The sequence below is a fragment of the Azolla caroliniana genome, unplaced genomic scaffold (genome assembly GCF_043228905.1).
Source record: "Azolla caroliniana isolate FFs.n. ecotype wild unplaced genomic scaffold, voAzoCaro1.0.p SCAF_17, whole genome shotgun sequence".
NCBI classification, from domain to species: Eukaryota; Viridiplantae; Streptophyta; class Polypodiopsida; order Salviniales; family Salviniaceae; genus Azolla; species Azolla caroliniana.
Window position 1 is genome coordinate 4,569,004 of NW_028230452.1, and position 26,498 is coordinate 4,595,501.

At 38.4% G+C, this 26,498-nt stretch overlaps 3 protein-coding genes across 3 annotated transcripts; all 3 read right to left on the bottom strand.

Moving 5' to 3' along the window:
- Positions 1 to 70: 70 nt before the first annotated feature.
- On the bottom strand, positions 71 to 6,530 carry LOC147852924 (putative DUF21 domain-containing protein At3g13070, chloroplastic). Its single transcript, XM_087333085.1, has 14 exons — positions 5,734 to 6,530; positions 4,244 to 4,341; positions 4,060 to 4,153; positions 3,903 to 3,980; positions 3,233 to 3,336; positions 2,958 to 3,039; positions 2,594 to 2,733; positions 2,437 to 2,515; positions 2,282 to 2,345; positions 2,003 to 2,094; positions 1,856 to 1,921; positions 1,329 to 1,445; positions 1,074 to 1,247; positions 71 to 895 (listed from the first exon to the last, which is right to left on the bottom strand). The coding sequence occupies exons 1-14, from the start codon at positions 6,376 to 6,378 to the stop codon at positions 278 to 280; spliced, it is 2,451 nt and encodes an 816-aa protein (XP_087189211.1). The 5' UTR covers positions 6,379 to 6,530; the 3' UTR covers positions 71 to 277.
- A 6,853-nt stretch (positions 6,531 to 13,383) lies between these two features.
- Positions 13,384 to 16,462, bottom strand: LOC147852925 (pentatricopeptide repeat-containing protein At2g27610-like). Its single transcript, XM_087333093.1, has 2 exons — positions 16,353 to 16,462; positions 13,384 to 16,274 (listed from the first exon to the last, which is right to left on the bottom strand). Exons 1-2 carry the CDS (start codon positions 16,431 to 16,433, stop codon positions 13,776 to 13,778), a joined length of 2,580 nt encoding a protein of 859 aa, XP_087189219.1. The 5' UTR covers positions 16,434 to 16,462; the 3' UTR covers positions 13,384 to 13,775.
- A 1,718-nt stretch (positions 16,463 to 18,180) lies between these two features.
- On the bottom strand, positions 18,181 to 22,256 carry LOC147852926 (serine/threonine-protein kinase SRK2A-like). Its single transcript, XM_087333098.1, has 9 exons — positions 21,956 to 22,256; positions 20,862 to 20,936; positions 20,662 to 20,763; positions 20,467 to 20,520; positions 19,590 to 19,682; positions 19,402 to 19,494; positions 19,188 to 19,292; positions 18,950 to 19,048; positions 18,181 to 18,836 (listed from the first exon to the last, which is right to left on the bottom strand). Exons 1-9 carry the CDS (start codon positions 22,073 to 22,075, stop codon positions 18,570 to 18,572), a joined length of 1,008 nt encoding a protein of 335 aa, XP_087189224.1. The 5' UTR covers positions 22,076 to 22,256; the 3' UTR covers positions 18,181 to 18,569.
- Between the last annotated feature and the right edge of the window lie 4,242 nt (positions 22,257 to 26,498).

Below are 26,498 nucleotides of genomic sequence, written 5' to 3' on the forward strand. Positions count from 1 at the left end.
ATAACCTACATTGACACGATCAACGGTGTTATGAATAGGACGTAACCTTAACCAACAAATGAATAATATGCAAGGTGCAAATACAAAAGTTGATTAGACATTGGCTGCCAATGAAAAGCTCAAATACTCACCATTTCAGATCAAATCAAAATTTTTAGCCTCTTGATAATAATATTTCCCAAGGCTTCGAAAAAATTTCAATATATCTTTTACTCACCCCCTTTCAATGTGGGTTTAATCATTGGTGTGTATTCTTGTGAATGAGGGTAGAGATATTTTAAACATTGGAATCAGATTTCCGGACTATTTTGATTCCCTTATCAGTTTCCTTTCGTCGCAGATATAACTTTCTATGTCTATCATGTTCAAATTTCCCTTGACTATCGAGCTTCACTGTAGGTTCAAAGGGCGGTTTTTTTCTATGTTGCCCTTGCTTTTCTGCCGATCCTTTGTGCTTCTCCCACTTGTTATACAATGTATCCACTGCAGTGGCTGTACTGATATCTACAGCATCACTTTCAAGGATGCAATTATTCTTCTCAGTCGATATAGTCGAATCAAGCTCTTCATGTGCAAAACAGACAATATCCGAATCACTTAGGCTATCTACATCGATACTATCTGCAATGAGATAGCGATTTTTGGGAAAAGCTACATCATCATCAATATTACAGTTATTCTCATGGTCATGATTACCACCATCATATTCTGACTCAGAATCCCATTGGTCATTTACATTATCACCCATATCTACTGCCTCGTATTCAGAACTTTCTCGTTCTTCCCACTGTTGCCATGAAGTCTTGCCTCCTTGTTCCTTAGGAAGGCTCTTCTCAGCTGCATTCAAACGCTCAAATCGTACAGAGCCAACTTTCCTTGCATTCCCTGCAAGAATCTGCAACAGAAAGTTTTTAGTCTGGGTAGGTTATTGACATTCGAAAAAAGCTTGATATTACTTACTCCACAACCAAGAAGGTATAAATTCTTGATTTGAGTAGCAACTAGATAGATACCAAAATATGCAAATGCATACGCATTGCCAATCCTTCCAAGATGAGAACTGGACTGCATACCTCAAGTCTGAATTTCTGGAATTTCTCCTTGGGATTCTCTTGATTGTCCATATCACCATCAGAGTTCTCATCTTCAGCATTTTTTAATATCACTTTAATACTCTCACCTGTGCGTGGTATATATCCAAAGGCTTCACAAACAAATCCAGAAACAGTTTCATAGTGATAAGGACCCTGCAAATTCCACCATTATAGAAGGATTTGTTATGGAGGTGGGCAAGTCAACGACATATAAAAATATGGTAGAACTCCAACCTCAGGGATTTCAACTTCCAAAGCCTCCGTCAAATCTTCAATTGAAGTATTAGCATCCACATCAAAAACACCATCACCTCTTTGGATTATGTACCCTGTTTTCCGTCGAATCTCTTCCTGAAATTTGATATACATTACTATGAAAATTTGGAATCTGTTTTATTCTCTTCCGTAGGAGGAACAGAAGATGCATAGATCTTGACAAGTATCAAATCTGATAAGTACTCCCTAAGCCAGCAGAACTCAGGATTCAAGCTCATTGTGTATCTTGGTAATGTTCAATTACGAATCCTATTGTCATGTTCTTTTAAAGAGTCTGCCTCACGCCATTAACATGGCTCATAAAAAATCAGCAACTCCAGTACAAAGAGTTTACATAGATCCTGTTAGCTTGTTAATGGATTCCCATCCTTATTACAAAATGGTAGCATGAGAGCATAGGCCTCTCTTTTAATCTTTTGTAAGCAAACTGAGATTAAACACAAGTTTTCAATAAAACCCAAAAATGCATTGGCTTAAATTCTTACCTTGGAATCATTTTCATCAAAAATTTCACCAACAATCTCTTCCACAACATCCTCCAGTGTGACTAACTGAATAACACTCTTATATATGAGATTTAGAAATGTGATTAAAGCTTCTATCTTAAATTACTAATTCAGCTGGAATGTTACCCCAACAGTTCCACCATATTCATTGAGTACAATTGCCATGTGGACTTTCCTGATCCGGAACTCCCGCAGAAGGTTCCATACAGACATGGAATCTGATATGCATAGAGCAAAAGAATAAACAATATGCATGATGATCTTATACTCTAGATATTGGAACCTGTGCATTGCATCATGTCCTCTTTATGCTTTGTGAATGTTAAATTTGCCATTCTTAAACTATGAAACAAGCTTACACTGATTACAGTATCAAGTTAACATGAAACAAAAAATAGGCCATACCAGGCACAAAATAAGCAGGTTTATGAGCTATTCGACCAACTGTCATTTTCTGGAGAGTTTCAACCTGCAACAATTTTCAAAATAAAACAAGAATAAGGAAGGTGGATTCTCACTCTACTGTTAAGGATCATAAAGTGAGGTGGAGGATTTAAAACCTGTTCTACATAGTCAAGCATATCCATTGCATATGCTATTCCAACAATGTTGTCAACTCGACGCTCAAATACAGGGACACTGAAAAAAAACTGGAAGATCACATGCTACCAAAACTACAAACCATAAATCAAACAGATTTTGTGAAAAGAAACTTACCGTGAATATTGGTGAGTCACCCATAGATTTCTAAAATCCATTACAGTGGCAGTTGAGTCAATTGCAACAACATCAACTAGAGGGGTCATCACTTCCCGAACATATGTATCTTTGATCTCAAGCACGTTTTCAATCATATCCTGTAGAAACACACACATGAGTACTCAACATAATCATTTATCAATTTCACACCATAAAGGATCCAAAGAGAGATTATACAATTACAATGAATAAAAATGTAGGTTACAGATTAATAAATGCTAAACTGAAGGCAAAGAAATAAAATTTGAACCCAAGAGCAAAAATCAGTACATCTGACCATATCTCAAACACATCAGTGAACCTCATTATAGCATGACCTAACCTGTTCTTCCTCTTCTATGGCTCCACTCAACTCTGCACCCCTCAGCATTAACTTCAGCTCTTCTTCAGTAACAAATGGCTCACTGTGAACCAAAATATCAAATGTGTGATGTAAACCGGCACAAATAAGGTTTATCGGTCCATGAACTTTATCAGTGACTAATGAATGCAGGTTTTGCCCATCACTTGCTCATTAGACTATAATGTCAACACTTGAAAGACATTCGAAATAGCTAACTGACAAGAAAAGGAAACAGAATAAAGATGAGAAAATACCCGCTACTCTTCAGCCCAAAAATCTTCAATAATCCCATTGAGATAGCAGTCACGATACGCCCAACAGGGTATAGAACATATGAAAGCCATGCCACAGGCCTTACCTGTCACAGTAAGTCATTGCAATTTTTGATACTTACAATTCCTACAGATGCTAGCTGCACTTAAAGACAGTTAAAAGGCAATCGTTTGATAATGTAACCAAATTCATAGGGAAATGAAAACAAAATAATACAATTGCAGGATCGCATGTTCACTTTCAATTAATACTGTTTCTGGATTACGGCTCATTCACTTTTCAATATAATCTGGACCAGGATGGAGAATGACAAACTTAGTATTATTCAATTTTGTTGAGAAGGGGGCTTTTTATATAAATGGTTTTTTGGCAACTTTCAGAACCAATAACAATCAGAAAACACCATTCTCAAATTTGCCAATCTAGCGGGGAACAAGCGAAGGCTGTCATTTTATCAGATTAGCAGTATGGCTGACTCAAAATTTTATGCAAATGACTACTCTCTTAACTTGTGCTGAGACTCTCAAGACAATCCTCGACAACCTTCCCTATTTCACACAAACACAATTACACATACAGTAGCTCAATCCGGTAGACCATGTGATCTAGTGTTTGTTATACAAAATATTTTCTTCCAACGCTAGTGTTTACCACTATACGTGCCACCTCAGTTGCATTGTGGACAGCTATGCTTTTGGGGGTGATCTCTGTCAGCAGCAGAATGACAACCTGCAAAGAAGTGATACCCTCTGAGAATTATTCATTTGAAGAAAAATCAGAAGAAACAAAGTCATGGAGAAATACTAACAGTCATCACTCCTGTGGCTGCAGTAACTCCCGCTTCCCCAAACAAGGCTGTAGCAGCATCAGTAACCAGAGCAGTGGCAGCTATATTGGTAACCCTGTGTTATGATCCCAAAAACCAGCATGCCTTAACAACTGCAAAACTCTCAACAATGAAGCAATACTACGGAATAGTTACTGATCAATACGTTGTTCCAATCAAAATTGTTGTGAGAAATCGCGTAACATCCTGCTTTAGCATATGGAACACACCATCTCCTGTTTCCTTCTCTGCCAACTCACGAACCTGAGTAAAATTTCGTGCTTTAATTCCAAAAAAGTAGTTTTCAGCAGTCGAAACCTAGAAAATCATTCTTTACATCTAACACTAAATTGCTTAAGTCCTTCACTTATCATTCTAAGGGCTTTTCCTCAATTGCTTTAAGACTAAACTGATATGAACCCATTTCTCTATTCAATGTCATTTATAATGGTACAAGACTGGTCATAAATCATCATTGACTGGGAACAAACACCAAACAAGACTTGGAAAAGCAATTCTGTAGTTATTCGATAATGCATATTCTCTGATATGCATTCTGCAATTTTCATGCTTCATTGATGTCAAATATAGAAAATAGTACCCTTTCTACAAAACATAAATACGACTGCACAATCAAGCATTCTGAAGAAGATAATCCCAATGAAAGGCAACCAATTTTCTAGAAAATGTGTCTTTGCATTAAAGGGACAAATGGATCACTGCAAAACGCTCAAATTTAGTTTATGAAAATCGTTTAAGTCAGGTTACTAGATCTAAATTATGACATAATATTGATCTATGACTTCACAAATCAAGCTATTACTGTCTGATAGGTGAAAGTTAGATGCATATCAGAAAGAAGATTCCCTAAACATTAAATATATTACTACTGCTTACTTTCTCAGGAGGTAGTTCTTGAACCCAAGGCTGAATGATGCATTAGAATTTGAGTCTTTTGTATTCATTGACTACAGTTCATGCATGGAGCACAGAAGTAACCCTGAATTGCATTCTACAAAGGGAGATATCTATAGGTCACGTAGTAAAAACCTTTTGCGCATAACAGTGTTAGCATGCTACCACCATTCTAAGCCTTGTCAATTATCTATACTTCTATCTATGCACAAAAACAACTTCCTGGGATTGAACAGCACAGATACTCGCTTAACGAATTATAGAGAACTGAAGTGAGTCTTAAATTTGATTCAAAATGTATGGTTCTGTATTGATTTGAGATTCAACCATAAAATTTTGAATTTGAATATGGAACCCCAAATATTTCTGCTTTACCTAAATTCTTTAGACATGTGTAAGATGATATATATAGCATTTGCAGCCTTGGACATCTTCTTTGAGTTTCACTTTTCAATGTTATGAATCATACTTCATTCTATATAAGCCTAGGAAACAGAACCAAAAAGTGTCTACCTTTATTTGACCTCACAAATACTCTCCACGGAATCATAGTAGACTCCAGCATATTGTCAAAGGTAAGATTTCACATAACTCTTTGCAATCAATCATCACATTACAAGTTCGGATAAAAGAACCTCAAAACATTCTAGATATGAGCATCTTATATATAGTATTTGATAACCTTGTACATGATTTCAAGTTCCATATTCTACTTTACTGCATTGATGGTAAAACACTAACCTTCCAAGGCCACAGGGTAGTGATGGCTGTTTCAGACATAGAGAAGAAGGCAGATAATCCAAGAAGAACTGAAAGCAACAATCCTTGATCTCTAAAGACACCCATGACTTGAACAAACTTGGGCCAGACTGAAGAGAATCCATTCTTAGATTCCTGAAACAAAGCAGATGCAGGAAGCAGAGTGGGGTCGGCGGAACCCACTGTTGCATACGCCATTTTCCTTGATAGAAGATAAGTCGAGACTGAGATAGCAAGAAGAAATGCACGAAGAAGAACTTGCCCTGTTCTCGAAGAAGCTACCCTTTTTTGCTGCTGCTGCTGTTGTTGTTGTTTTTCTTTTTCTTCTTTTTCTCCTTCTTCTTCTTCGCCATAACTGCCTGGCGAAAAAACTCTGGTGCCACTTAATCTGTTGAAATCCCAGCCATATCGTACCGCACCAGGTACGACATGTAACAAGGCTCTGTTATGGCGTCGGACAAAGGAATGCAAAGCAGGGAAGCGGAAGCAGCGATGGTGAATCAGGGTCTGGTTATTCCAGCAGAGCTCAGGGACAGAGGGAGGAGGGACAGGGTAACGGTGAAGGCGAAGGGGCTGATGGTGCTGTGTGGAGAAATTGAAGGCGAGGATATGCTGGGGGCACAGCATACTGAGGAGGATGCAGGGGCAGGAAGCAGAGGATTAGGGCGTCAGGGGTGGGCATGGCGGAGGAGGAGGAGGCTTCCTCATTTCATCTCATCTCATCTCATTACATTGCTCTGTGGCTCTCTGTGCCATGGATTGATGGATTGATGGATTAGCAGGTGCAGGTGCAGGAGCCAGGAGCAGATGATCGATGATGGATCGATCGTTTCTCTGTGTGGGAATAATATGGTGGGCGTTCCTGCCTCGTGACGTGGCGAGCAGACCATCCATTCGCATAGCAGAATTATATATGTAAACCATCTCGAGAATGTTTCAATCATTCGAGTATGGTAAACACCCTTTTGAAGGTAAGAAAGTTAAGGTAAAAAAGTTTGTAACCCCCAAAAAAAAAACATAAGAATGTTTGGATACCATACGAATGCGTATGAAAAAACGAATGGTTGCCAATGTCTTTGATAGCATACGCATTCGTATTAAATAAGAATGTTTTCCAATGTCTCTGATAACATACGTATTCGTATGAAAAAAAAAGAATGTTTGCCAATGCATTGGAGTATATTACTTACTATGATAAAAAAAAACCTTTCGGAAATCTCCCCCCTCTTTTCTTCTCTTCTTTTTTTACCTTCTTTATTGTGTGTAATTAGCTTTTTACCCTATAGTTGGTATGTGTTACACTAGTAACATTATTACGTCTTGGGCTCGAAACCTAAAATTTTCCCAACCTCTCTATTACTACTCTATAGAGACCTCTTAATTTATTAGATGTCACGACTCACTCTTGTGGAATGTAGGGGTTTGCCCCAGATGGATGTATATCTCATTTGGTAAGGTTTGGTTGCCCAATGGAGACTAAGAGGTCATGGGTGAAAACACACACAATTATATAATTGTGTGTGAGAGACTACTTACAATGGGTGTCACGCTTGGAGAATGGCCACCTCACTAACTAAACGGATAGTGGAACATGTTGAATTGCCCATTGGCAAAACGAACACTTTCACCATTGAGGAAAGACTTTCCACTTTGCTCTAATCAAGAATTTCATCATATTAATATTCCCTTCAACTTTCGTAGATATACTCTCATGGGCAAACTAACTGTAGGCCTTCTTGATGAACAATTATGGATAATATGGCTGAATTTAATTGCTTGATTCCTTGCTTGCAAGGAAGAACCAAGGTGGTGGATGTCTTGCCTACCACCACATTATAAAAGCATTGTGCATATCCCCATTATGACGCAACACCCAATACCTTAGAAATAGGAAAACAAGCTTCATTTCCAATTTTGGGTCAACCTGTATGAATTGTGCAAACACCCATTGTCCTTGCAGCAAATATCACCGTGGTAAAACTTGCCAAATTAGAGAAATGTAACTCCAAATCGGACATTGTCTGGAACAATGAGTACCTATAACACCCATTGTCCTCACAACAAATAACACCGTGGTAAAACTTGCCAAATTTGAGAAATGTAACTCCATTGTTTGGAACAATGAGTACTATCTTCCATTTGAACAATGCAAAATAAGCAATTCCATGTTGCCAGTTCACATCGCTTTAGAGTTTATCATAAAGGCAATCCCCTAATCAAAACTCTTCAAATGAAGACCTTTGTTACAAGTGACAATTTACAATGCCAACTACATTTTAAGACGTACCACCATCCATGATCATAGTTATGTATTTTCCATTATTCTTCAACCTTAGATGATAGCAATCGAAGAGACTCAATGGAGCAATGATACAAAAGATTAGTAGTCACTTGTAAAAATGATGTCTAACCCCGTAAACTCCAATCAATCCACGATGTCTCTTTTGTTTTGTAAAGGTAAAGGACCTTGCATCAATGCAATATTTTGTAGTTGTTGTAAGATAAACCCATAATTGGGTGGGACGCGTAATCATTGTCGCACTTCAACAAACTCCAAAATTCTTTGACATGAACCCTCAACTATATCTCCCATCTCTTTAACACCCAAATGAAACAAGCGATTAAACTGATAGTGCAATCTCTCCTTCTAGGCCAACATAATAATCGAGAAGACACAAGTAACTCTTTTCACAAAGAATTGTGTTCAACACTTGGTTGCCTCATGGCAAGAAGCGCTCTCACTATGTGTACGAAAACCATCATCAAATAGGAAGTAGTTTGAGACCCCCTTGGTCCCATTCGAGTAGCACATGCATGCGCATTGTCACGACATCGCCTCCAAACAATTAGAAGTGTCAGATGTCTGCATCTAATGTTTGTACCATTACTAACACAATGCCTTGGGTTCAAAGACCATCTTGAGCACATCTTTATTACACCATATGTTTTCCTTGATTTTAATGCCTCTGGTTCAAAGCTTGTCTTTCACAACATCTTTATTACACTATATTTTTTCCTAATTTACCTAGATGTCATTGCAAAACTTAAAAGAGATTGAAAGTCATCTAGAGCAAAGTCAGGTGAAGCAAAGAGCATGGGAGAAGGTAGCAAATCGATACCTCGAAGGTGATGCCTACAATTTGTTCATCTTGGTGAAGCGAAGGGAACCCTTTGAAGAGTGGGAGGATTGCAAACAAAGACCGGGGAAGTATTTTATTCCTTAGGGTGAACCATTTGAATTAAGAGATGAGTGGAAAAATCTAACTCAAAAGTTACATTTTTAAGCATTGGAAACAAAATAACTAATATGAGTGATATTGATAGGTTGCACGGCTTCCTCTATGGATTACGACCGTCCGTGGGAAGAGAGGTGACAAAGATAGAGCTTGAAATGATGGAAAAAGCAATTGAAGTGGTAGAACAAGTAGATGATTGGGAGGCGGTTCATCACAAACCAAGCCCAATCAGGGACCGAAATGCCTTTGAGGGTCCCTTATAGAAGTAAAACACAATGGACATCCCAACAAGCTTGAAGCTGCTTCAAATGTGGGGGCCCTCATTTCGCACAGGAGGGCTCTACTCCAAGAAGTTGGTCCCAAACAGTGAAAACGGAAGAACCTACCCCGCGGGTCGGCTTCATACAATCTAAGGTGCATTGCAACTAGGTTTCGATACCAAGCATAAAAGACATCTATGTCCTTGGGTTGATTAATCATCAAAAAGTACCCTTGATTATGGATAGCAGAACCACTCACAATTTCATGACACCGTCATGTGTAAAGAAATTGGGACAGAAGGTAGAGGATGTAAAGGGTTGTTTGGTGGTGAATTTTGTCCAAGGAGGTGACTTGGTGATGAAATGGTTACAAATGTAGTGGTACAAATGGGCAAATGGAAGGTTCCCCGTAACTTCATTATCGTGCTAATGGAAGAGTTTGAGGACATTATGGAACTAGAATGGGCAGACAAGTATATGGCGGCCGTTTTTGGGAAAGGGGTGGATCAACTATTATTACAACATGATGGGAAAAATGTGATGGTGGATCGTGTTAGATCTACAGCCAAAAAAGGAAAAGCAAAGGTAAGGCACAATTCAAGCAAAGGTGTGTTCCACCAAGGTGGCTGAGAAAACACTACGGATCACGAAGGACTCGGAGACAAATCTTAAGATGGGCGAGGCATCATTTCGACCCATAGAGTTCGCCAATGTATTGGTTGGGGAACTCCCAAAAAGGACTCCCCCTATGAAGGGCGGTGGACCATCAAATTGAGCTTGTCCGAAGCAGCATGCTACCATCAAAGGCACCTTACCGAATGGATCATGCTCAATTGCAAGAGCTAAAAGGACAATTGGAATAGTTGGAAGGAAAGGGTTTCATCTGACCGAGCAAGTCCCCATGTGGAGCCCCGATGATATTTGTGATGAAGAAAGATGGAAACTTGAGGATGTGTACCGACTACAGGGCTTTGAATAAAATCACCATAAAGAACTACTCTATTAGACGAACTATTGGAACAAGTGGCTGGCGCGAGATACTTCTCCTGAATTGACCTTCAGTCAGGGTACCACCAGATTCAAATTGCATATGTGGATATTGAGAAAACATCTTCTCGCACGAGATATGGGAGCTACAAATGGTTGGTACTACCATTTGTGTTGACAAATGCACCCAACACTTTTAGTCGTATGGGGACAACATCTTCAAGGACTACTTGGATAATGTTGTGATTATATATATTGATGACTTATTAATTTTTAGCAAGTTCTTGTAGGAGCACAAGAAGCATGTAAAAAAGGTATTACAAAGGTTGAGGGAAAACTAGTTGTATGCCAAGCCCGAGAAATGTAGTTCGCAGTGGAAGAACTCGAGTTCTTGGGATTCATAATTGAGAAACAAGGAGTCAAAGTGGATCCCAAGAAGGTTCAAGCAGTGGTGGACTGGCCACACACTACAAAAGTAAGCGAGGTACAACAGTTCATGGGGTTCGTCCAATACATAAAGAAATTCATCCATCATTTCAGTCATATTGCGGCTCCCCTCACCAAATTGATAAAAGGAAAGGCACCATTCCATTGGAGAGAAGCACAAGAGAATGTTTTCAATAGGATGAAGTAGGCAATGTGTGCAACTTCATCCTTAAAGCTACTCGAATTTGAGAAAACATTGAAGATACACACAGATTCATCAGATTTGGCATATGGAGCAGTGCTCATGCAAGATGGCCCCCCAGTGGTGTATGAGTGCTGAAACCTATCGAACATAGAGGGACTCATAAAGCTATCGGACATAGAGCGACGATGGCCCACTCATGAGAGGGAAATGATCACCATTGTAAATGCATTTAGGAAGTGGCGCCATTATGTGCGAGATAAACCAACCAAGGTGTATAGTGATAACATCTCCTTAAAATATTTTCAGTCCCAACCGAAGTTGTCTCCCAAACAAGCGAGCTGGCATGACTTCCTAGCTGAATTTGATATGGAGATTGTGCACAAGGCAAGGAAAAACAATACCATGCCTGATGCATTGAGTAGGCTAAGCACCATTAGCCTACTAGAGTGTGGACACCTTGTGGAACAAATAAATCAAGCTCAAAGTCAAGACCCGGAAGTCAAGTGACTCCTTGTGGAGTTGCGTATGGGTCGAACAACTCCTAAACTGTTTGAGTACGAGGGGGTGTTCTATGCTCATGAAAAGATATATGTCCCAAACAACGGAGCCTTTGAATGACTTTTACTAGCAAAAGCAAATGATTGTACGTTGGGGAGACATGGGGGGCATATAAAGACTTATGAAAGATTGAAGGAAAATTATTTTCGGCCCAAGATGAGTGGGGAAATCAAAGAATACGTGCTGTTTTGCACAACTTGCCAAAGGATAAAAGCTCCACATCAACAACATAAAGGTTTACTACAAGCGATGCCAGTCCCAAAGGTACCTTGGGACATTATAAGCAAGGATTTTGTGATGGATCTTCCTCCATCACATGGAAACAACACCGTATTGATGGTGGTTGATTACTTGACCAAACAAGCTCATTTTGTGGGAATGAAGCCACCGATAACAGTGCATGCCATGACCAAGGTCCTTGTCAAATATGTTTTTAAATGCATGGATGGTCATCAGCAATATTTTCGGATCAAGAACCCCGCTTCACAGTGATTTTTGGCAAGACTTGTTCCAACTCATGGGCACAAAGCTACGAATGTCTTCCTCACACCACCTCGAGACAGATGGACATGTGGAACACCTTATTTAAGGCATTGAAGATTACTTGAGTTGTATGCTCGGACAGATTAGAAGGACCGGGTTGATCACTTTGACACTCTGGAGGTTTGTTATAACTCGGCTAAACATTCAGCCAGGGGTTTTTCACCTTTCAAATTAGCAAAATAGGAAAGGAGGTTGCAACACCCTAGCTATGAGTGCCCAAGGTGATGATATCACACGTGAGAACCTTGATGAGTTTTTGAAGACTTGGCAAGAAACTTGGTCCAAAGCACAAGCGAACCTCCTTAAAGGTTAAGAAGTGATGGCAAAGCAAGCTAACAAAAGAAGAAGTGATGTGTCCTTCCAGATTGGTGATTTGGTGTTAGTAAGTGCCAAATATATGCGTCTCCCAGAACCATCGACAACAAAGTTTAATCACTGTTTCTATGGACCATACAAAGTACTGTGATGCATCAATAATGTAACATATAAGCTAGAGTTACAACCAAGACTACAAAGGCATAATGTGTTCCATGTAAGCCTCCTCAAGAGGTTTGTACCCGACTGAAAGTGGAGTCCCAGACCACCTCATACTAGCACTTCCTTCATACCAGAGGCCATTCTCCAACAACAACTACGAAAAGGATGGGTCCAGTTTTTAGTAAAAGGCAAAGATTAGTTCTAGAGGCCATTTGGATGCAAGAAGCAAAAATGATCAATGGACATCGAGAAATGGTACTCGATTACTACAACAATTGAGACACAACCCAGATTCACAAGCTTGATGGGACTCGAGCTCTGGCATCCCCGGGTCAATGTGGTGCACTCAAACAGTCTGAACTGGCAAGCAGGCCCCAAACAGAGTTGGGACAATCCTAGGCAGTCCCAAACAGCAAGCAGTCCCAAACAGGGTTGGGACAATTCCAAACAACTAGCAGTCTCAAACGCAGTTGGGACAATTCCAACGTCCCAGTCCCAATGACTACCTCTCCCAACGGCTAGTCCAACAGCCATATCTTGGCCTATATGAGGAGCTTCTCCTCATTTTACTTAATTCTCTCCTCTGAGTTCTACTCTCTAGTCCCTCATCATCTTTTTGGGAGGTTGTCCCGACTTGTCTTGGCTGAATCCCGACTAATCCCAACCTCGTTTTTGGTTTGTCCCAACCTGGGACTGTTGTAATCTTCTAACTCTTTCATATAATATAAATCATTTTTCTGTCCCAATTTCTCTTTTTCCCAACCATGTTTTCGTGCGTTTTGAGACCCCCCTAATCTAGGGGCACAACACTAATTCTAAGTAATTTTCTCTTGGTCACACCTTTTGGAGCTAAATAAGCATTCACCTAGTTTCTTTTCCTTCCCTGCTTCCCCTTGTCTATAAACTAGTGCCCAAACAAAATCAAACCAGGCATATGTGAGGGTTTTAAGAAGTTTTTGTGTGTCCAGCGTGCATCTTGAAAAATGAATTATAGATTTTATGCATGGAACATGAGGAAGGGCCTCATGATTGATGCTAGCATTGAATGTAGAAGAGCTTGCAAAATCATTTTCTTGAATGGAGCCTTGTTAAGGAATAACAACAGCATCTTGCCTATCCGAGAAGCTCAAATGATTTGTTAAGTTGTGATCAACTTTTTCACTATTTCTTCTTGTCATGAGGTTCTGGTCAATTTGCTTCTGCATTGACTGTTGCTTTAAACTGTCATTCATATGAGAGGAAGTACTGATGCGCACAGTTGGTTGATCATTAAGCTTGGTTAAAAAGGGAGCAGTGCAAAGGTCAATCCTTTGAAAACAAAAACGTTGAGCTTCATGAAATTTCCCAAACCCTTAACTTGGAAGCATTTCCACTCTCGAAAATGTGTATAAACTTTCCATCATTTACTTGAATCTTGCGTTTCTCAACAATTGATATAAGCATGATATCAGAATGACATTCTTCACATATCTCTGTATTCTTGCTAATATCAATTGGCATACCATCAGATGAATTTATCAGTGCACATGTAATAGCCAGCTTCTCACTATGGCCACACAATACATTCTTCTCTTCCTCATCTGAAATAGCTTCCGATACCCAATGCTGACTCAGGGAGTAGCCACCCTGAGTTAGTTTTTCACGAATTTCTTCAAGCTTTGCATATATACATGTACTTTGTGGATGACTCGCATCAGCCATAGTAAATGAATGTAGATTCCCATTTCCATCATTCCATTGACAACATCCTGGCATCTTCCATGCTTTGTTTTCCACTCTTTTAGTTGCTATTTCATTGGCTTCTGTTCGCATGCCAGATTCGATATATATACTTTCCATGCACACATATGCAGCTGTACACTTCATATCCAATAATAATGATCGATCAAATGCCCATCTCCCAAGCTCCACATTGACCCATTTTTTACACGCTCCAAGGATAGCTAAGTATAGGGGAAGATGGTCCAAAGATGAGGACAGATTATCAAACAAATTCTTTATCTTGTGGAAGTGTCCAGCACGGCTAAATAAATCTATCATACACGTATAATGCTCTAATGTTGGATTGAGTTTATAAACACCACACATATCATCAAATAGCTTTTCTCCTTCCTTGAGTAGACCAGCATGACTGCACGCAGTTAGCAAAACAAGGATGGTAACTGGACTTGGTAGAATACCCTGTTTTCTCATTTCTCTATAAAGTTCCAAGACGACTGTAGCTTGACCGGATTGACCATATCCAGCCATCAATGCAGTCCATGATACAACCGTCTTCACTGGAAGCTCATCAAACACTTTTTGTGCTTTCTCAAGCACCCCAAACTTTGCATACATATCTACCAATGCTGTGCCGACCGACATATCCTTTTGCAATAGTCCTTTCTTTCTTATGTCAGAATCAATACCTTCTCCAATCTCGAGGGACCTTACAATAGCACAAGCTTTCAAAATGCTCACATAAGTCAGTGCATTTGGGGAAAATCCATCATTTTGCATGAGGTCAAAGCATTTGAGAGCCTCATCACCAAGCCCATGCTGGACATACCCCGATATTAATGCATTCCAAGACACATCATCCCGAATCGGAAGCTCATTGAATACCTCTCGAGCTTTCTTGGGTGCCCCACATTTCACATACATATCCACCAGAGCCGTACCAAGGAGAATGTCTTTTTTCAATAGGCCTTTCTTTCTCACTTCAACATCAATACCTTCTCCAACATCACGAGCATTTACAATACCACAAGCTTTCAAAATGCATGTATAAGTTACTGCATTTGGTGTTATTCCCTCATTTTTCATCTTCCGGAAACATTTCAGTGCTTCATCACCAAGGCCATTCTCAACGTACCCTGATATCAATGCCGTCCAAGAAACAACAGTGTGATATGGAAGCTGTTCAAATACATGCTGTGCCTTTTCAAGAGCTCCACATTTAGCATACATGTCCACCAATGTATTTCCAAGCATAACATCTTTTTGCATTAGATTTCTCTTTCTGATCTCTAAATCTATACCTTCTCCAATCTTGAGAGATCTTAAAAAGCCACAAACTTTCAAAATGCAAACATATGTGACCGCATTAGGGGAAATACCCTCATCCTGCATTTGGCGAAAACATTTCAAGGCTTGATCACCGACCTCCTGTTGGGCATATCCAGTAATCAAAGCATTCCAAGTAACAACATTCCGAACGGGGAGCTCATCAAATACTTCTTGTGCCTTTTCTAAGGCCCCACATTTGGCATACATATCGACCAACGAATTCCCAAGCATAACATCTTTTTGCAAAAGCCCTTTTGTTCGCACCTCAACATCAATGATTCGTCCTGTTTCAAGAGACCTTATGATACCACAAGCTTTCAAAACAGAAGTATAAGTGATGACATCAGGAGAAATTTGTTCATCTCTCATTTGATTGAAGCATTCTAGAGCTTTGGAACCGAATCCATGCTGAGAATATCCAGCTATAAGTGCATTCCAAGTTACCACATTTCGTACCGGAATCTCCTCAAACACTTCTAATGCTTTTTCGAAAGCACCACATTTGGCATATGTGCTTAGTAATGCAGTGGCCACATATACATCTTCAGAAATTAACTCTTTCTTGATCAAATCAACATGAATCTGCCTTGCTTTGGATAGGTTTTTCTCTTTTGCGCATGCTTTTAACATATTTATTAGAGCAAAATGTTCATCTTTCTTACCATGTTGTAGTGAAGGAGGTATTTTGAGCTTGATTTGGACCCATGGTGGAGTATTCGAGCCATTGGTCCATAATGATTTGTTTGTTCTTTTGTGTCTGAAATCAGGGGAGGTAGGGCTTCTCTGTCATGAGGATAGTTAGGATTCAGAATTATAAAGCAATAAATCTCGGAGAGAATTGGTTGAGATGTTTTCCATTACCTTCTTGTTTCGATCGTCCCAGAACTCAGAAGGATCTCTGAAGAAATCCTTCCATAAGAGCTCTGCATCCTTAGAAGCCATAACTCTCCAAAGAAGTGAAGAGAATGTTATCCAATGTCTCCATGTCTTTCATATGTGTATGCAAAATGTCTCACTAAGCCTAGTTTTGTAATTTTGTAATTCTATTTAGTACCATCTCGAGGGGGCCTTAAAAACTAGTGTTCTGGTAGAGCCGGCTCCGAGAGCGGGACCAACTCGAAGCATAACCATGAATGCTAAACGTAGTGTGAAGCTTGGTAATTGTATGAGAAACTTGCCTTCATTTATATTTAGAGTATTTTTGTCTCAATCCAAGCGGAATTACTAGCAAAATGTATCCAAAATCATCCATTCTAGCATCAAGTCCATGAAGAGAGGAGAGTTGGGCTGGCTCAAGATAACACCAAGCCCACACACATCTTAACCTCAGGTGCCCGTTACGACTCCTCACCAAGTATGCAGGACCAAACTGTCGTCTAGCCTATTCTTATTAACATGGGAATCGGTCATCAAATTGTTCCTAAGCTAGTAACAATCATGTCTATCACTGTCAATCAGACCATTCAAGCTCTTTGACAATTTATTTGCTTAATTAATATACAAGTTAATTAATCACAAAAGGAAATTAATGTACTTGAAGAAATTATTTACGATGAACACAAACTTAGAAGTATCCACACAACAATCAACTAAGGAGATGTCTCATATGTTGGTTTTTCACATACATACAATTACTTTTGCCCCAAAGTGTTTTGTAAAATAAGTGTACACATTGAGAGAAATTTCATATTCTCTTCGTCCGATGAATCAACAAACTAAATTTGAATATGGGGATTGTATTATTCATATCGTTCTACCTAAACATGTTTTGATAGGCAACACATTTTAATCTCACAAGAATAGTAATATTAAAATATCAATGTATTTATCATATGTATGCAACTCCTCCCATTGCCTTTCTTGCAATCATTTGACATGTAGCTTAGTGTGTCATCTTTATTCTCAGGTTCCCCCCAATTCTCATCTCGAGGGCATCCAAAGATTATGAGAATAACTTGATATTTCATATGTTCATTCAAAACAAGGTAAGGTTGAACCCTTATCCCACATCCACTATTAGTGAATCCAACTAAGGATCAAGTTCAACAATGAAAGATCAATATAAAGAATGCCTACATAACGCAAAGATCCACTCTAAACAAGATCGTAGCCCATCCACGACATGCACATAGCAGCCCCTATGGACACTAATTTTTATATCACCCTTATTCCAACCTCCTTACTCTATCTTATTCCTTTATTTTACCTCCTTATGTTATATAACTCATAACCCTACATGTCTTGTACAACTTCCTTACCATATTTTAAAGATGTAACAAGGGTAGTCCAACATTGGTGATTATTTTGGTTGCCTTTTTCGTATAGAAAAGAACAAACCCCAAACCCCACATAGCATTTATTGTATGGTTTATTTGGTTAATTATGTGATACGCCACCCACCTCGTACCCCCATGTCAATTCTGAGAATGGGCACTACATGGGTTCTTCGCACTTGTGAAATTTTGAGATGGCATCGTGATAAGAGGAACAATTGTAACAAATAACTCTAGACACAAATATCAACCATATCGCTGCTTGCAAGTTGTGTGGAGTATTGCAAGGCAGAGGTCTCCTTCGATTGGGATTATACATCAACATTGGGGTATTATGCAAGCAAAAAGTAGACCTTGTAATGATTTTTTGCGAAAGCATTTCAAACTATTGCTTATAATAAACATAGGCACCTTCCAGCAAAAGAAGGTATCTTCTATATAACTTCTTACATAGGCCTCTCATAAGGAACTGGAAAAGATACATCTTCACTTCATATATTGAGTTAAGGCAAAGGCAGGAACAAATGTACAAGGGGAGGAATCCATAATAATGCTGCAACAAAAAGTTTCCTCTTCTCTTTTGATGTGGACGATGATGGTCTTTAAGTACCTTCTCACGGTAGACATTGATTTTAATAGGGGGACAATAGACAAAGTTAGAAGAAGTAACTTCCCTCCACCTATGCCAGTTTTTTCTTTGCGAAAGGTAAAGCAATACCCAAACAAATAACAAATCTTCAAAACGCTATTAACCATTGATCGGTTGTTTCCTTTCCAAATTATGAAAAGATAGAGATGAAGCTCTCTATACAGCACAAACAAAATCACCGCTAGTCTCCACATCGATATCTGTATCCAAATCAAAGTCCAATTCATCCATATAACCATTTGCTGCTGGCAATTTCACTCCCGGTACCTTTGCATCATTCACAATCTTTGTGATCTCATCAATACTCTGAAGAGCTTCATTTGGGGCATCATGATTGTAACTAGTCTCCGATCCCTCCAGTAACTCCTTCGGCAGTTTCTTCAGAAACCAAGGGTGCTTTTTTATCTCCGCAATAGTTATTCTCTATTTAAAAGAAAAAACCCCAATTGTGCAATCAATCTCAGTGAACTAAAAAAACTTACAAAAACTAAAAACTAAAAACTAAAAGAACTCATAGAGAGATGGAAGTATCTTGCCTTTGCAGGATTTGAGACAAAAATTTGAGATAGAAGCTGTCGGCACTCGGAAGATATGTGTACATAATCTGGAATAGAATATTGAACACTCAATATTCTCTGCAGTCATCAATGTCAGCATGAGAAGAATATAGTGTACAGATTCAGTATGATATTATGAAAACAAGAATATAAAATTGAATTCATACAACGATTGTTTTACGTAGCATAAAGAATGGAAACAGATTTGAAAGCATACACTGATTGTTTTCTTGAAATTTCTAGGATCTTTAGGATCTTCAAATGGGTAGGCGCCCACTAGCATCACATACAAGGTGACACCACAGGACCATACATCTGCTATCTGCATAGATTGTACACTCTTTTTATAGACTATAAAAAGAGGTGTGACAATACTGTTCAAGATTTTAAGTTACATGAAACAAAATATCCAGAACCCAATCGCATTTTACCTTCCCATCATACTCCTTCCGCGACAACACCTCGGGAGCTATGTATGCAGGAGTTCCCACAGTAGACTTGGGTTGAGAATGAAGCAAGGAAGACTGCCAAAATTATCAGATTACTTTCAGTTAAAATTCTCTCGTAGGAAAATTGGGCGTTCCTCAGTATAAACAATTTTAGAGTTAAATGTAATTACCTTAGAATATCCGAAGTCACAAATTTTGAGCTTCGGTGAAGGGCTCCCATCCAATAGTGTGTTCTCTAGCTTAAGATCACGATGGCAGATTTGCTGAAAGGTTTCATCACAAATGGATGTATTAATCTTCTACACATTAAGACATTAATAGAAGATCTCCAACTATTCTGAAAAAGAAGGCAAATTGAATCCATTTGGGAGATGAGAAAGAATGTGCATAAGTTCACACTAATGCACATTCTTTCTGCCAACCTCCAGAAACAACTATATATTGTATTTATTGTCATTGAGTTTGCGCAGGCATATAATAAGGGGTCTTCCCCCTTATTTCAGATTCCATCAGGAAGAGATAAGAAAGGATATACCGCATTATAGCATTATACCATTTAAATTTAGGGTTCTTTTTCTCCTATTCATTTAGAAATGTGAATAAAGTGTCAGGTAATCATGAACACTGAATCTAAAAATGATATAAGTCCACTGTGCGTAGGGACCTTTTCCTATAGTGGAAAATCTTCCTTCTTATATTGAGTTTCCATATCAGTATTACCAACGTCATGAAATTCTATACATGAGGGGCCTATTCCCCCATACCATTCCCTAAATAATGTTCTCAACTTCATCTGTTCAGGGCGGATGGTATATCTAGTTGGGTGTAGTGTCCTGTCAAACCTAACTAGATAGATATTATGTTTGCTTTAACCTGTGCAAAAAAACGTATGTTTCTTGGCACAATGAAAGGCTCCTCACAAGAAAAAACTAAAACGTTTAGGGTGGGGTCAAAAAAATAGCTCAGGTTTTAATCCTATGCTGCAGAAATTCATGCATTGGTTTGAAAGTCTTGGTGAGATTTATTGAAAACAGAAAGCATTTTTACCATGTCATGGCAGTAGCTCACTCCACAAATCAATTGCTGGAAGTAATATCTAGCCTGGAAGGTAGACACAAGACACAACAGGAGAGCTGAGTCAAAACATGAACTCAAAATTAAGTGAGTTAATTTGAAGAGATACTAATAATCACAACAATAATGATGGATTACCACCTTATGAAGATAAGGAAAGATAGATACCTCATCTTCACTGAATCGCCCTGCGTTGCAAATACGTTCGAATAGTTCACCTCCTGCTGCATACTCCATCACTATTGCCAAATGTGAGGGTGTAAGACAGACCTAAAAAACCCAGCAGAGTACAAGAGTAAATATAAAGAACAAACTAGATAAAGAATGAAACATGGAAGACAGATCACAAATGAGAGAGCTGTATTTACCTCTTTAAACCGTACAATATTAGGATGCCGCAGAGATCTGTGGTTAATGATCTCTCTCATCACATTCTCGTCGATCTGTAGTTCAAAAAATTACTCTAAAACCAAAAGTGGGATCCAAAACAGAACATTAACTTCAGTTATTACGAAAAGAAACTGAGGTAGAATCACAGACATCGAAGAAACCAGACAAAAGACCAGAACGGATCGAAATTCAAATACAGTCTATACATATGGCACACTCAAAAGTAGATCCTAACAGAAGGAAAACGATTTAACATAAATAAACAGGCTTTCAGCAAAATATTGAGATGGATACAAAACATTGAGGCCTAAACATAACACAATCACAAACAAGCTAAGAAACAGAAATATATGAAATAGAGTTCGGATTCAAATGAAACCACATACAAGAAATACAGAATTTGCAGACAAACCCTAACTCCTAAATGGAAACACAAAAAGAGTAGAACTTGAAGCTAGACTTTGAGGCCTACACCTAAGACAATCACAAATATAGAAATTCACATACAAAGATAGAAATTTGCAGACAAACCCTAACTCCTAATTGGAAACACAAAAGGAGCAGAATTTGAAGCCAGGCCTTAAAAATCGCATATCCCCAACTGCAACCACATACAAGAGAGACCGAATTTGAATCCAAATCCTAAAATGGAATCAGATATAGAACAGAGTCGAAACCCTAACTTACAAAGAGTATGTTAAGGGAAAAATCCTAAGTAGCGTGTGTTCCAAAAACCTACATGAAAATACAGAGAGAAGAGGATTTGACATCGAAACCTTAAATGGGAGCAGAAAGAGCAACAATCTGGAATCCAGCCAATAGGTGATTTCAAACACAGACTGATTTTGGAGCAAAGACAAACAGATTTTGAAGCCAAGATTTGATATCGAAACCTTAAATGGATGCAGAAAGAGTAACAATCTGGAATCCAGCCACTAGGTGATTTCAAACACAGAGACTGATTTTGGAGCAAAGACAAACAGTTTTTGAAGCCAAGTCCTAACTGGACCTACATATAAACTGACACAAATCTGAAACCAATCTCTGGTTGTGTGTGTGTGTGTGTGTGTACCTTTGAGCCTCGTTCTATATACTTCACTGCAACAAGCTCTTTGGTTTTCTTGTCACGAAGGAGGCGAGCAACACCGAAATTTCCGGAACCGATCTCTTTCACTACCTCGAAACGATCCATGGTGAGAGATGGTCTTCTAGAAGGGAATAAGAAAAGAAGGGGAGTCGGAGACACAGGAAGAAAAGAACGAAGGAAGAGAGAGAGAGATGAGCAAAGAAATTAGACACAAGGGGAGAGGGAGGCGAGAATAAACAAAAAAAAAACAGATCAGAGACAGAAAAGAAGGGAAATAGACAACAAGGGATAAAGAGATACAGCGAAAGTGGGTATCAGAGAGACAGAGAGAGAGAGAGAGAGAGAGAGAAAGAGATAGGAGAAGATCGCCATGAAACCTGCACATTTTGGCATAATATAGAGAAGAGAGAGAGAGAGAGAGAGAGAGTGAGAGATGACGATCGATGACCGGATGGCTGACGTTGACGTCCGGGGCTGAGCATCCGACGCGTGGAAGGGGAAAAAAAAAGGAAGAAAAAAAAAACAAAAATACAAGAAAAGAAAATTGAGAGAAAACAGAGTACTCTGTTTCTCTCTCTCTCTCAGAGAAACAGAGTATACTCTGTTTCCTCCACCCCCCCCCCTTCTTGATCGCCTATAACATCGACACGTGGACGGCCCCGATGCTTCCACATGTCCACGTTGTCCATGGGACACCTGTCTAGATGATTGGTCCCCCCCCAATGGACAACATGTCCGTGGTTTCTACCCTCGGGGTACCCCGGTCATATGGACACCCCCCCCCCCCCCCATCATTTTGTCCACGTTATCGTGAGCCTTTTTATGTCCCGAGTGTATTAAACCGATGCCCAAATCCCCACCTACTTACCCCATATTGCATCCTTACCGATCGATTTGCATATATCCACCACGCAGTGATAGCCGATCAATACACACACAAAAAAAGCTCCCGATTAAACGAATTCGCAGTCGTGACCGGCGAACCACCTTTTTTGGGTTGTTATGTTGATGATGATGTTTGTAGTTCGTAGTACATAATTGCATGCAATTTGGACATGTTGACAAAAAAACACACGCACTGAAAAAAGGGAAAAAAAAAAAAGAAAATGCCCCGTGATATGCTTTCACAAGTGTTGCCTTTCTTTATCCACATATTCTGTAGGTTACAAGTGGCATTCCCGAGTTTGAAAAACTTGCCCCCACTAAGTAATATGCCAAGCAAACATCTCCAAATGAAGAAGACATGTACGTTCCTTTACCAACAACAAAGCTACACAATGCAAAGAGTATGGCATTGATTACTGAACCAACCATTTGCACATATTTCAAATTGTAATGTAATGCACATCTACCCACGATTTTGATTGTAGGTGTTGCACCACATACTACATGATTTTTAAGTGAAGAATAGACGTCAGCCAAAAGTATGCCTGGAACTAGCAACTAAATCCATATGCTCCCTTTTTAGCAATCACTACAATTGTCTTCACACGCTTCACATGCTCTTCATGTTCTTACAAAGCTTATCTATGTTATTTGGTTTCATGTTTTTAGTTTGTTGAGGATAGGTGATTTATTGGTCTCTATCATCTCTCCATTCATTGTGGGTTTTCACCTCCTCTCAATGTTTCCCACATCCAATATAAACCATAACAAAAGATAATGGGGCTACATCCCTCTTTCCTAACCAAATGCCTTGTTCTTAAGTCCACTACATCTTCGCCATAAGACGAACTTATGAATGATCGCTTATTATTGCATTTAACTCTAACATATCATGATTAGGGAATCGTGAACACTCCAATTGCTTGTGTGTAACAATTTGATAATTAAATGTCCAGTTGTTCATATGTGAAGATGTGATTGAGTTAGACGTTGGAATTTCAATTACTAAAGTGGCAATATATTGTTTATTTAGGGTCTTGTTCCTCATTGATCCCACTTTATTCAATGGATCTTGACTTGGTCTTTGATGGTTTAACACATCTTTTACGTTCCCCGTGTCTTCCTCGTTGTTAGTGGAGAAGAAACTCTTGGAGAGTTATTTAAATGAAATGACAGAAAAAAAAATGGAACAAGTAGTGTTCCAAGTTCCCTATATCATTTGTTTAGTCCACAAAGTTGTTGAAAGTGTACATTAAATTAATATCGACTTTCCAAGTTCTCTATATCATTTGTTTAGTCCACAAGGTTGTTGAATGTGTAAATTAAATTAATATAAACTTTTTGATTACACCGTGTAATCATAAAGTTGATATTAGTGAGGAATTGTTAGTATAGATTTAAATATAGTATACCTATTCTCTTCGCATGTGTGTGTATGTGAGAGAGAGTGCATGTGTGTGGGTAAATACGAATGAGTTTATAAATGCAATGCGTTCACACTACTGTCATTTAGGATATAGGGTCATTTTGAGTCGAGAGCTCTATATTGCCAAATTTGTTGATGTCTTCTTTGAACTTCATTTCATAATTTATACATGTTATAGTTGTTTCAACTTTCACATATCTGCTCGTTTAATAACCAAAAAGGTAGGATACATTTGAAAATATTTCTCTGTCAATACAACAGAACAACATTATACCCACGAAGAATGTGGTAGAGATAGAATTCATGTAGTACGAAATAAATTTATTCTTAAGAGAATGTTGTATAGTTAGATGTCTATATTGAATGTAAGATTGAATTTTGGAATTCATATAACTTGTGGCACAACCATAGTGAAAATGACATCCATTATGGTTCATCCAATGGAGAGTCAATCACTCATAACATTTTAAGAGCACGAGTACAACTCATCAATTGGATGCCAACAACGCAATGCTTCATATTGACAAACAGACTCGGGTGGATATAGTTTACACTTACAATACCTAGTACAACCATCCCTTCTAAAAAACATCTCCATCTATTCATCTAATGGAGGTTGTAAATTTTATAATGGTCAATGTATCTTTTGGTGATATAGATCATTCTATCATACATTCGCAATGCCAAATTAGCTTCTTTGTGCTTGCATGAGAGCTTGTTAACGTCTTATATAAGATTAAATTTTGCACAATGAATTCAAGATGTTTAATATGTGCAAATGGTTTTTAACATGTTCAATGTATCCTTTGGGTGCTATAGATTGGTCTACCATAATATGAATGTCAAATGTTCTCCCTCCGTACTTGTATGAGCTTGTCAATGTCTTATCTAAGATCAAATTCTGCAAACAATCAATTCACGATGTTTAATATGTGCAAATGGTTTTTAACATGCTCAATGTATCCTTTGATGTTGTAGATTGTTCTATCATATTGCAAATCCAAATATTATTCTTTTGTACTTGCATGAGTTTGTCAATGTCTTATCTAAGATCAACTTATGCAAACATTCATTTCATGATGTGTAAGATGTGAAACGGTTTTTAACATGCTCAATGTATAATTGGGTGTTGTAGATTTTTCTACCACACATACGTAAATGAAAAATATTCTTCTTTCGTACTTGCATGAATTTGTCAATGTCTTATCTACGATCAAATTATGCAAACATTCATTTCATGATGTTTATTATGTGCAAATTGTTTTTAACTTATGCAATAAAACAAGGCCTCATGCGTTAAAAGCACATTAGGAAAGCATTGAGCTTATGTATCCTTTATAGTTTATAATGGTCCAAATCAAAATTTATTAATGTATTGGCAAAAATGATAAGACTCGCGGTATTTAATCGAATGTTCATATAACAAACATTCTATACAATGAGTGTTTGAGATCAATTACATTGAAACTACAATGGGTGTTTGAGATCTTAGTTTGACGTAACACGACTAAGTTTTTTATTAATCCATTTCTCCTATAAACATAGCTTTACGAAATCAATTCTGACATGCATATTTGTTTTAGGTAAATACTTCACTGACGCTTTTTGACATAAATGTATGGCCTTGAGAATTCGACAAATCACAACAACTTTTCTCCTCGAAACATGGCTTTATATATTCAATTTCCAACGAAATTCGTGCTCTAAGTTCGATGTAATGTGAATAAATCTTGACAAATAGTCTTCTTCAAAATACATCACTTTACGAATTCAATTTCTACAAGCCAAGGGATTGAAATGGTTGGTAATTGCTTATAAAAGGCACCAACAAAATACAAGCACCCACACTCTCTTTTTGACACATAATAATGTTACAATCAGACCTTTTCTCATTTCATACAAGACCGTATGTGCAATAGCACATCATGTTAGCATTGCCCTTACGGAAGAACCAAAAGGATAGCAACAATATCATCGTCTTTATATTCATGGTTTTTTTATTATGCTTGTTAAACTCTTCACTAGGCCTCCAACGATAAAACAAAAGTCTTGCATTTTTTCACCACCTTATACCAATGCATAGCTAATAATAAACAAGGGCCTAAGTGAGATTCAATATAATGAGGTTGAGCACCATGGGGAGAGGATGTTTTCAAATGAAACAATAGACCATAAAATAATTGCACAAGCATGAGTAGAACTCATACTACTATTTGT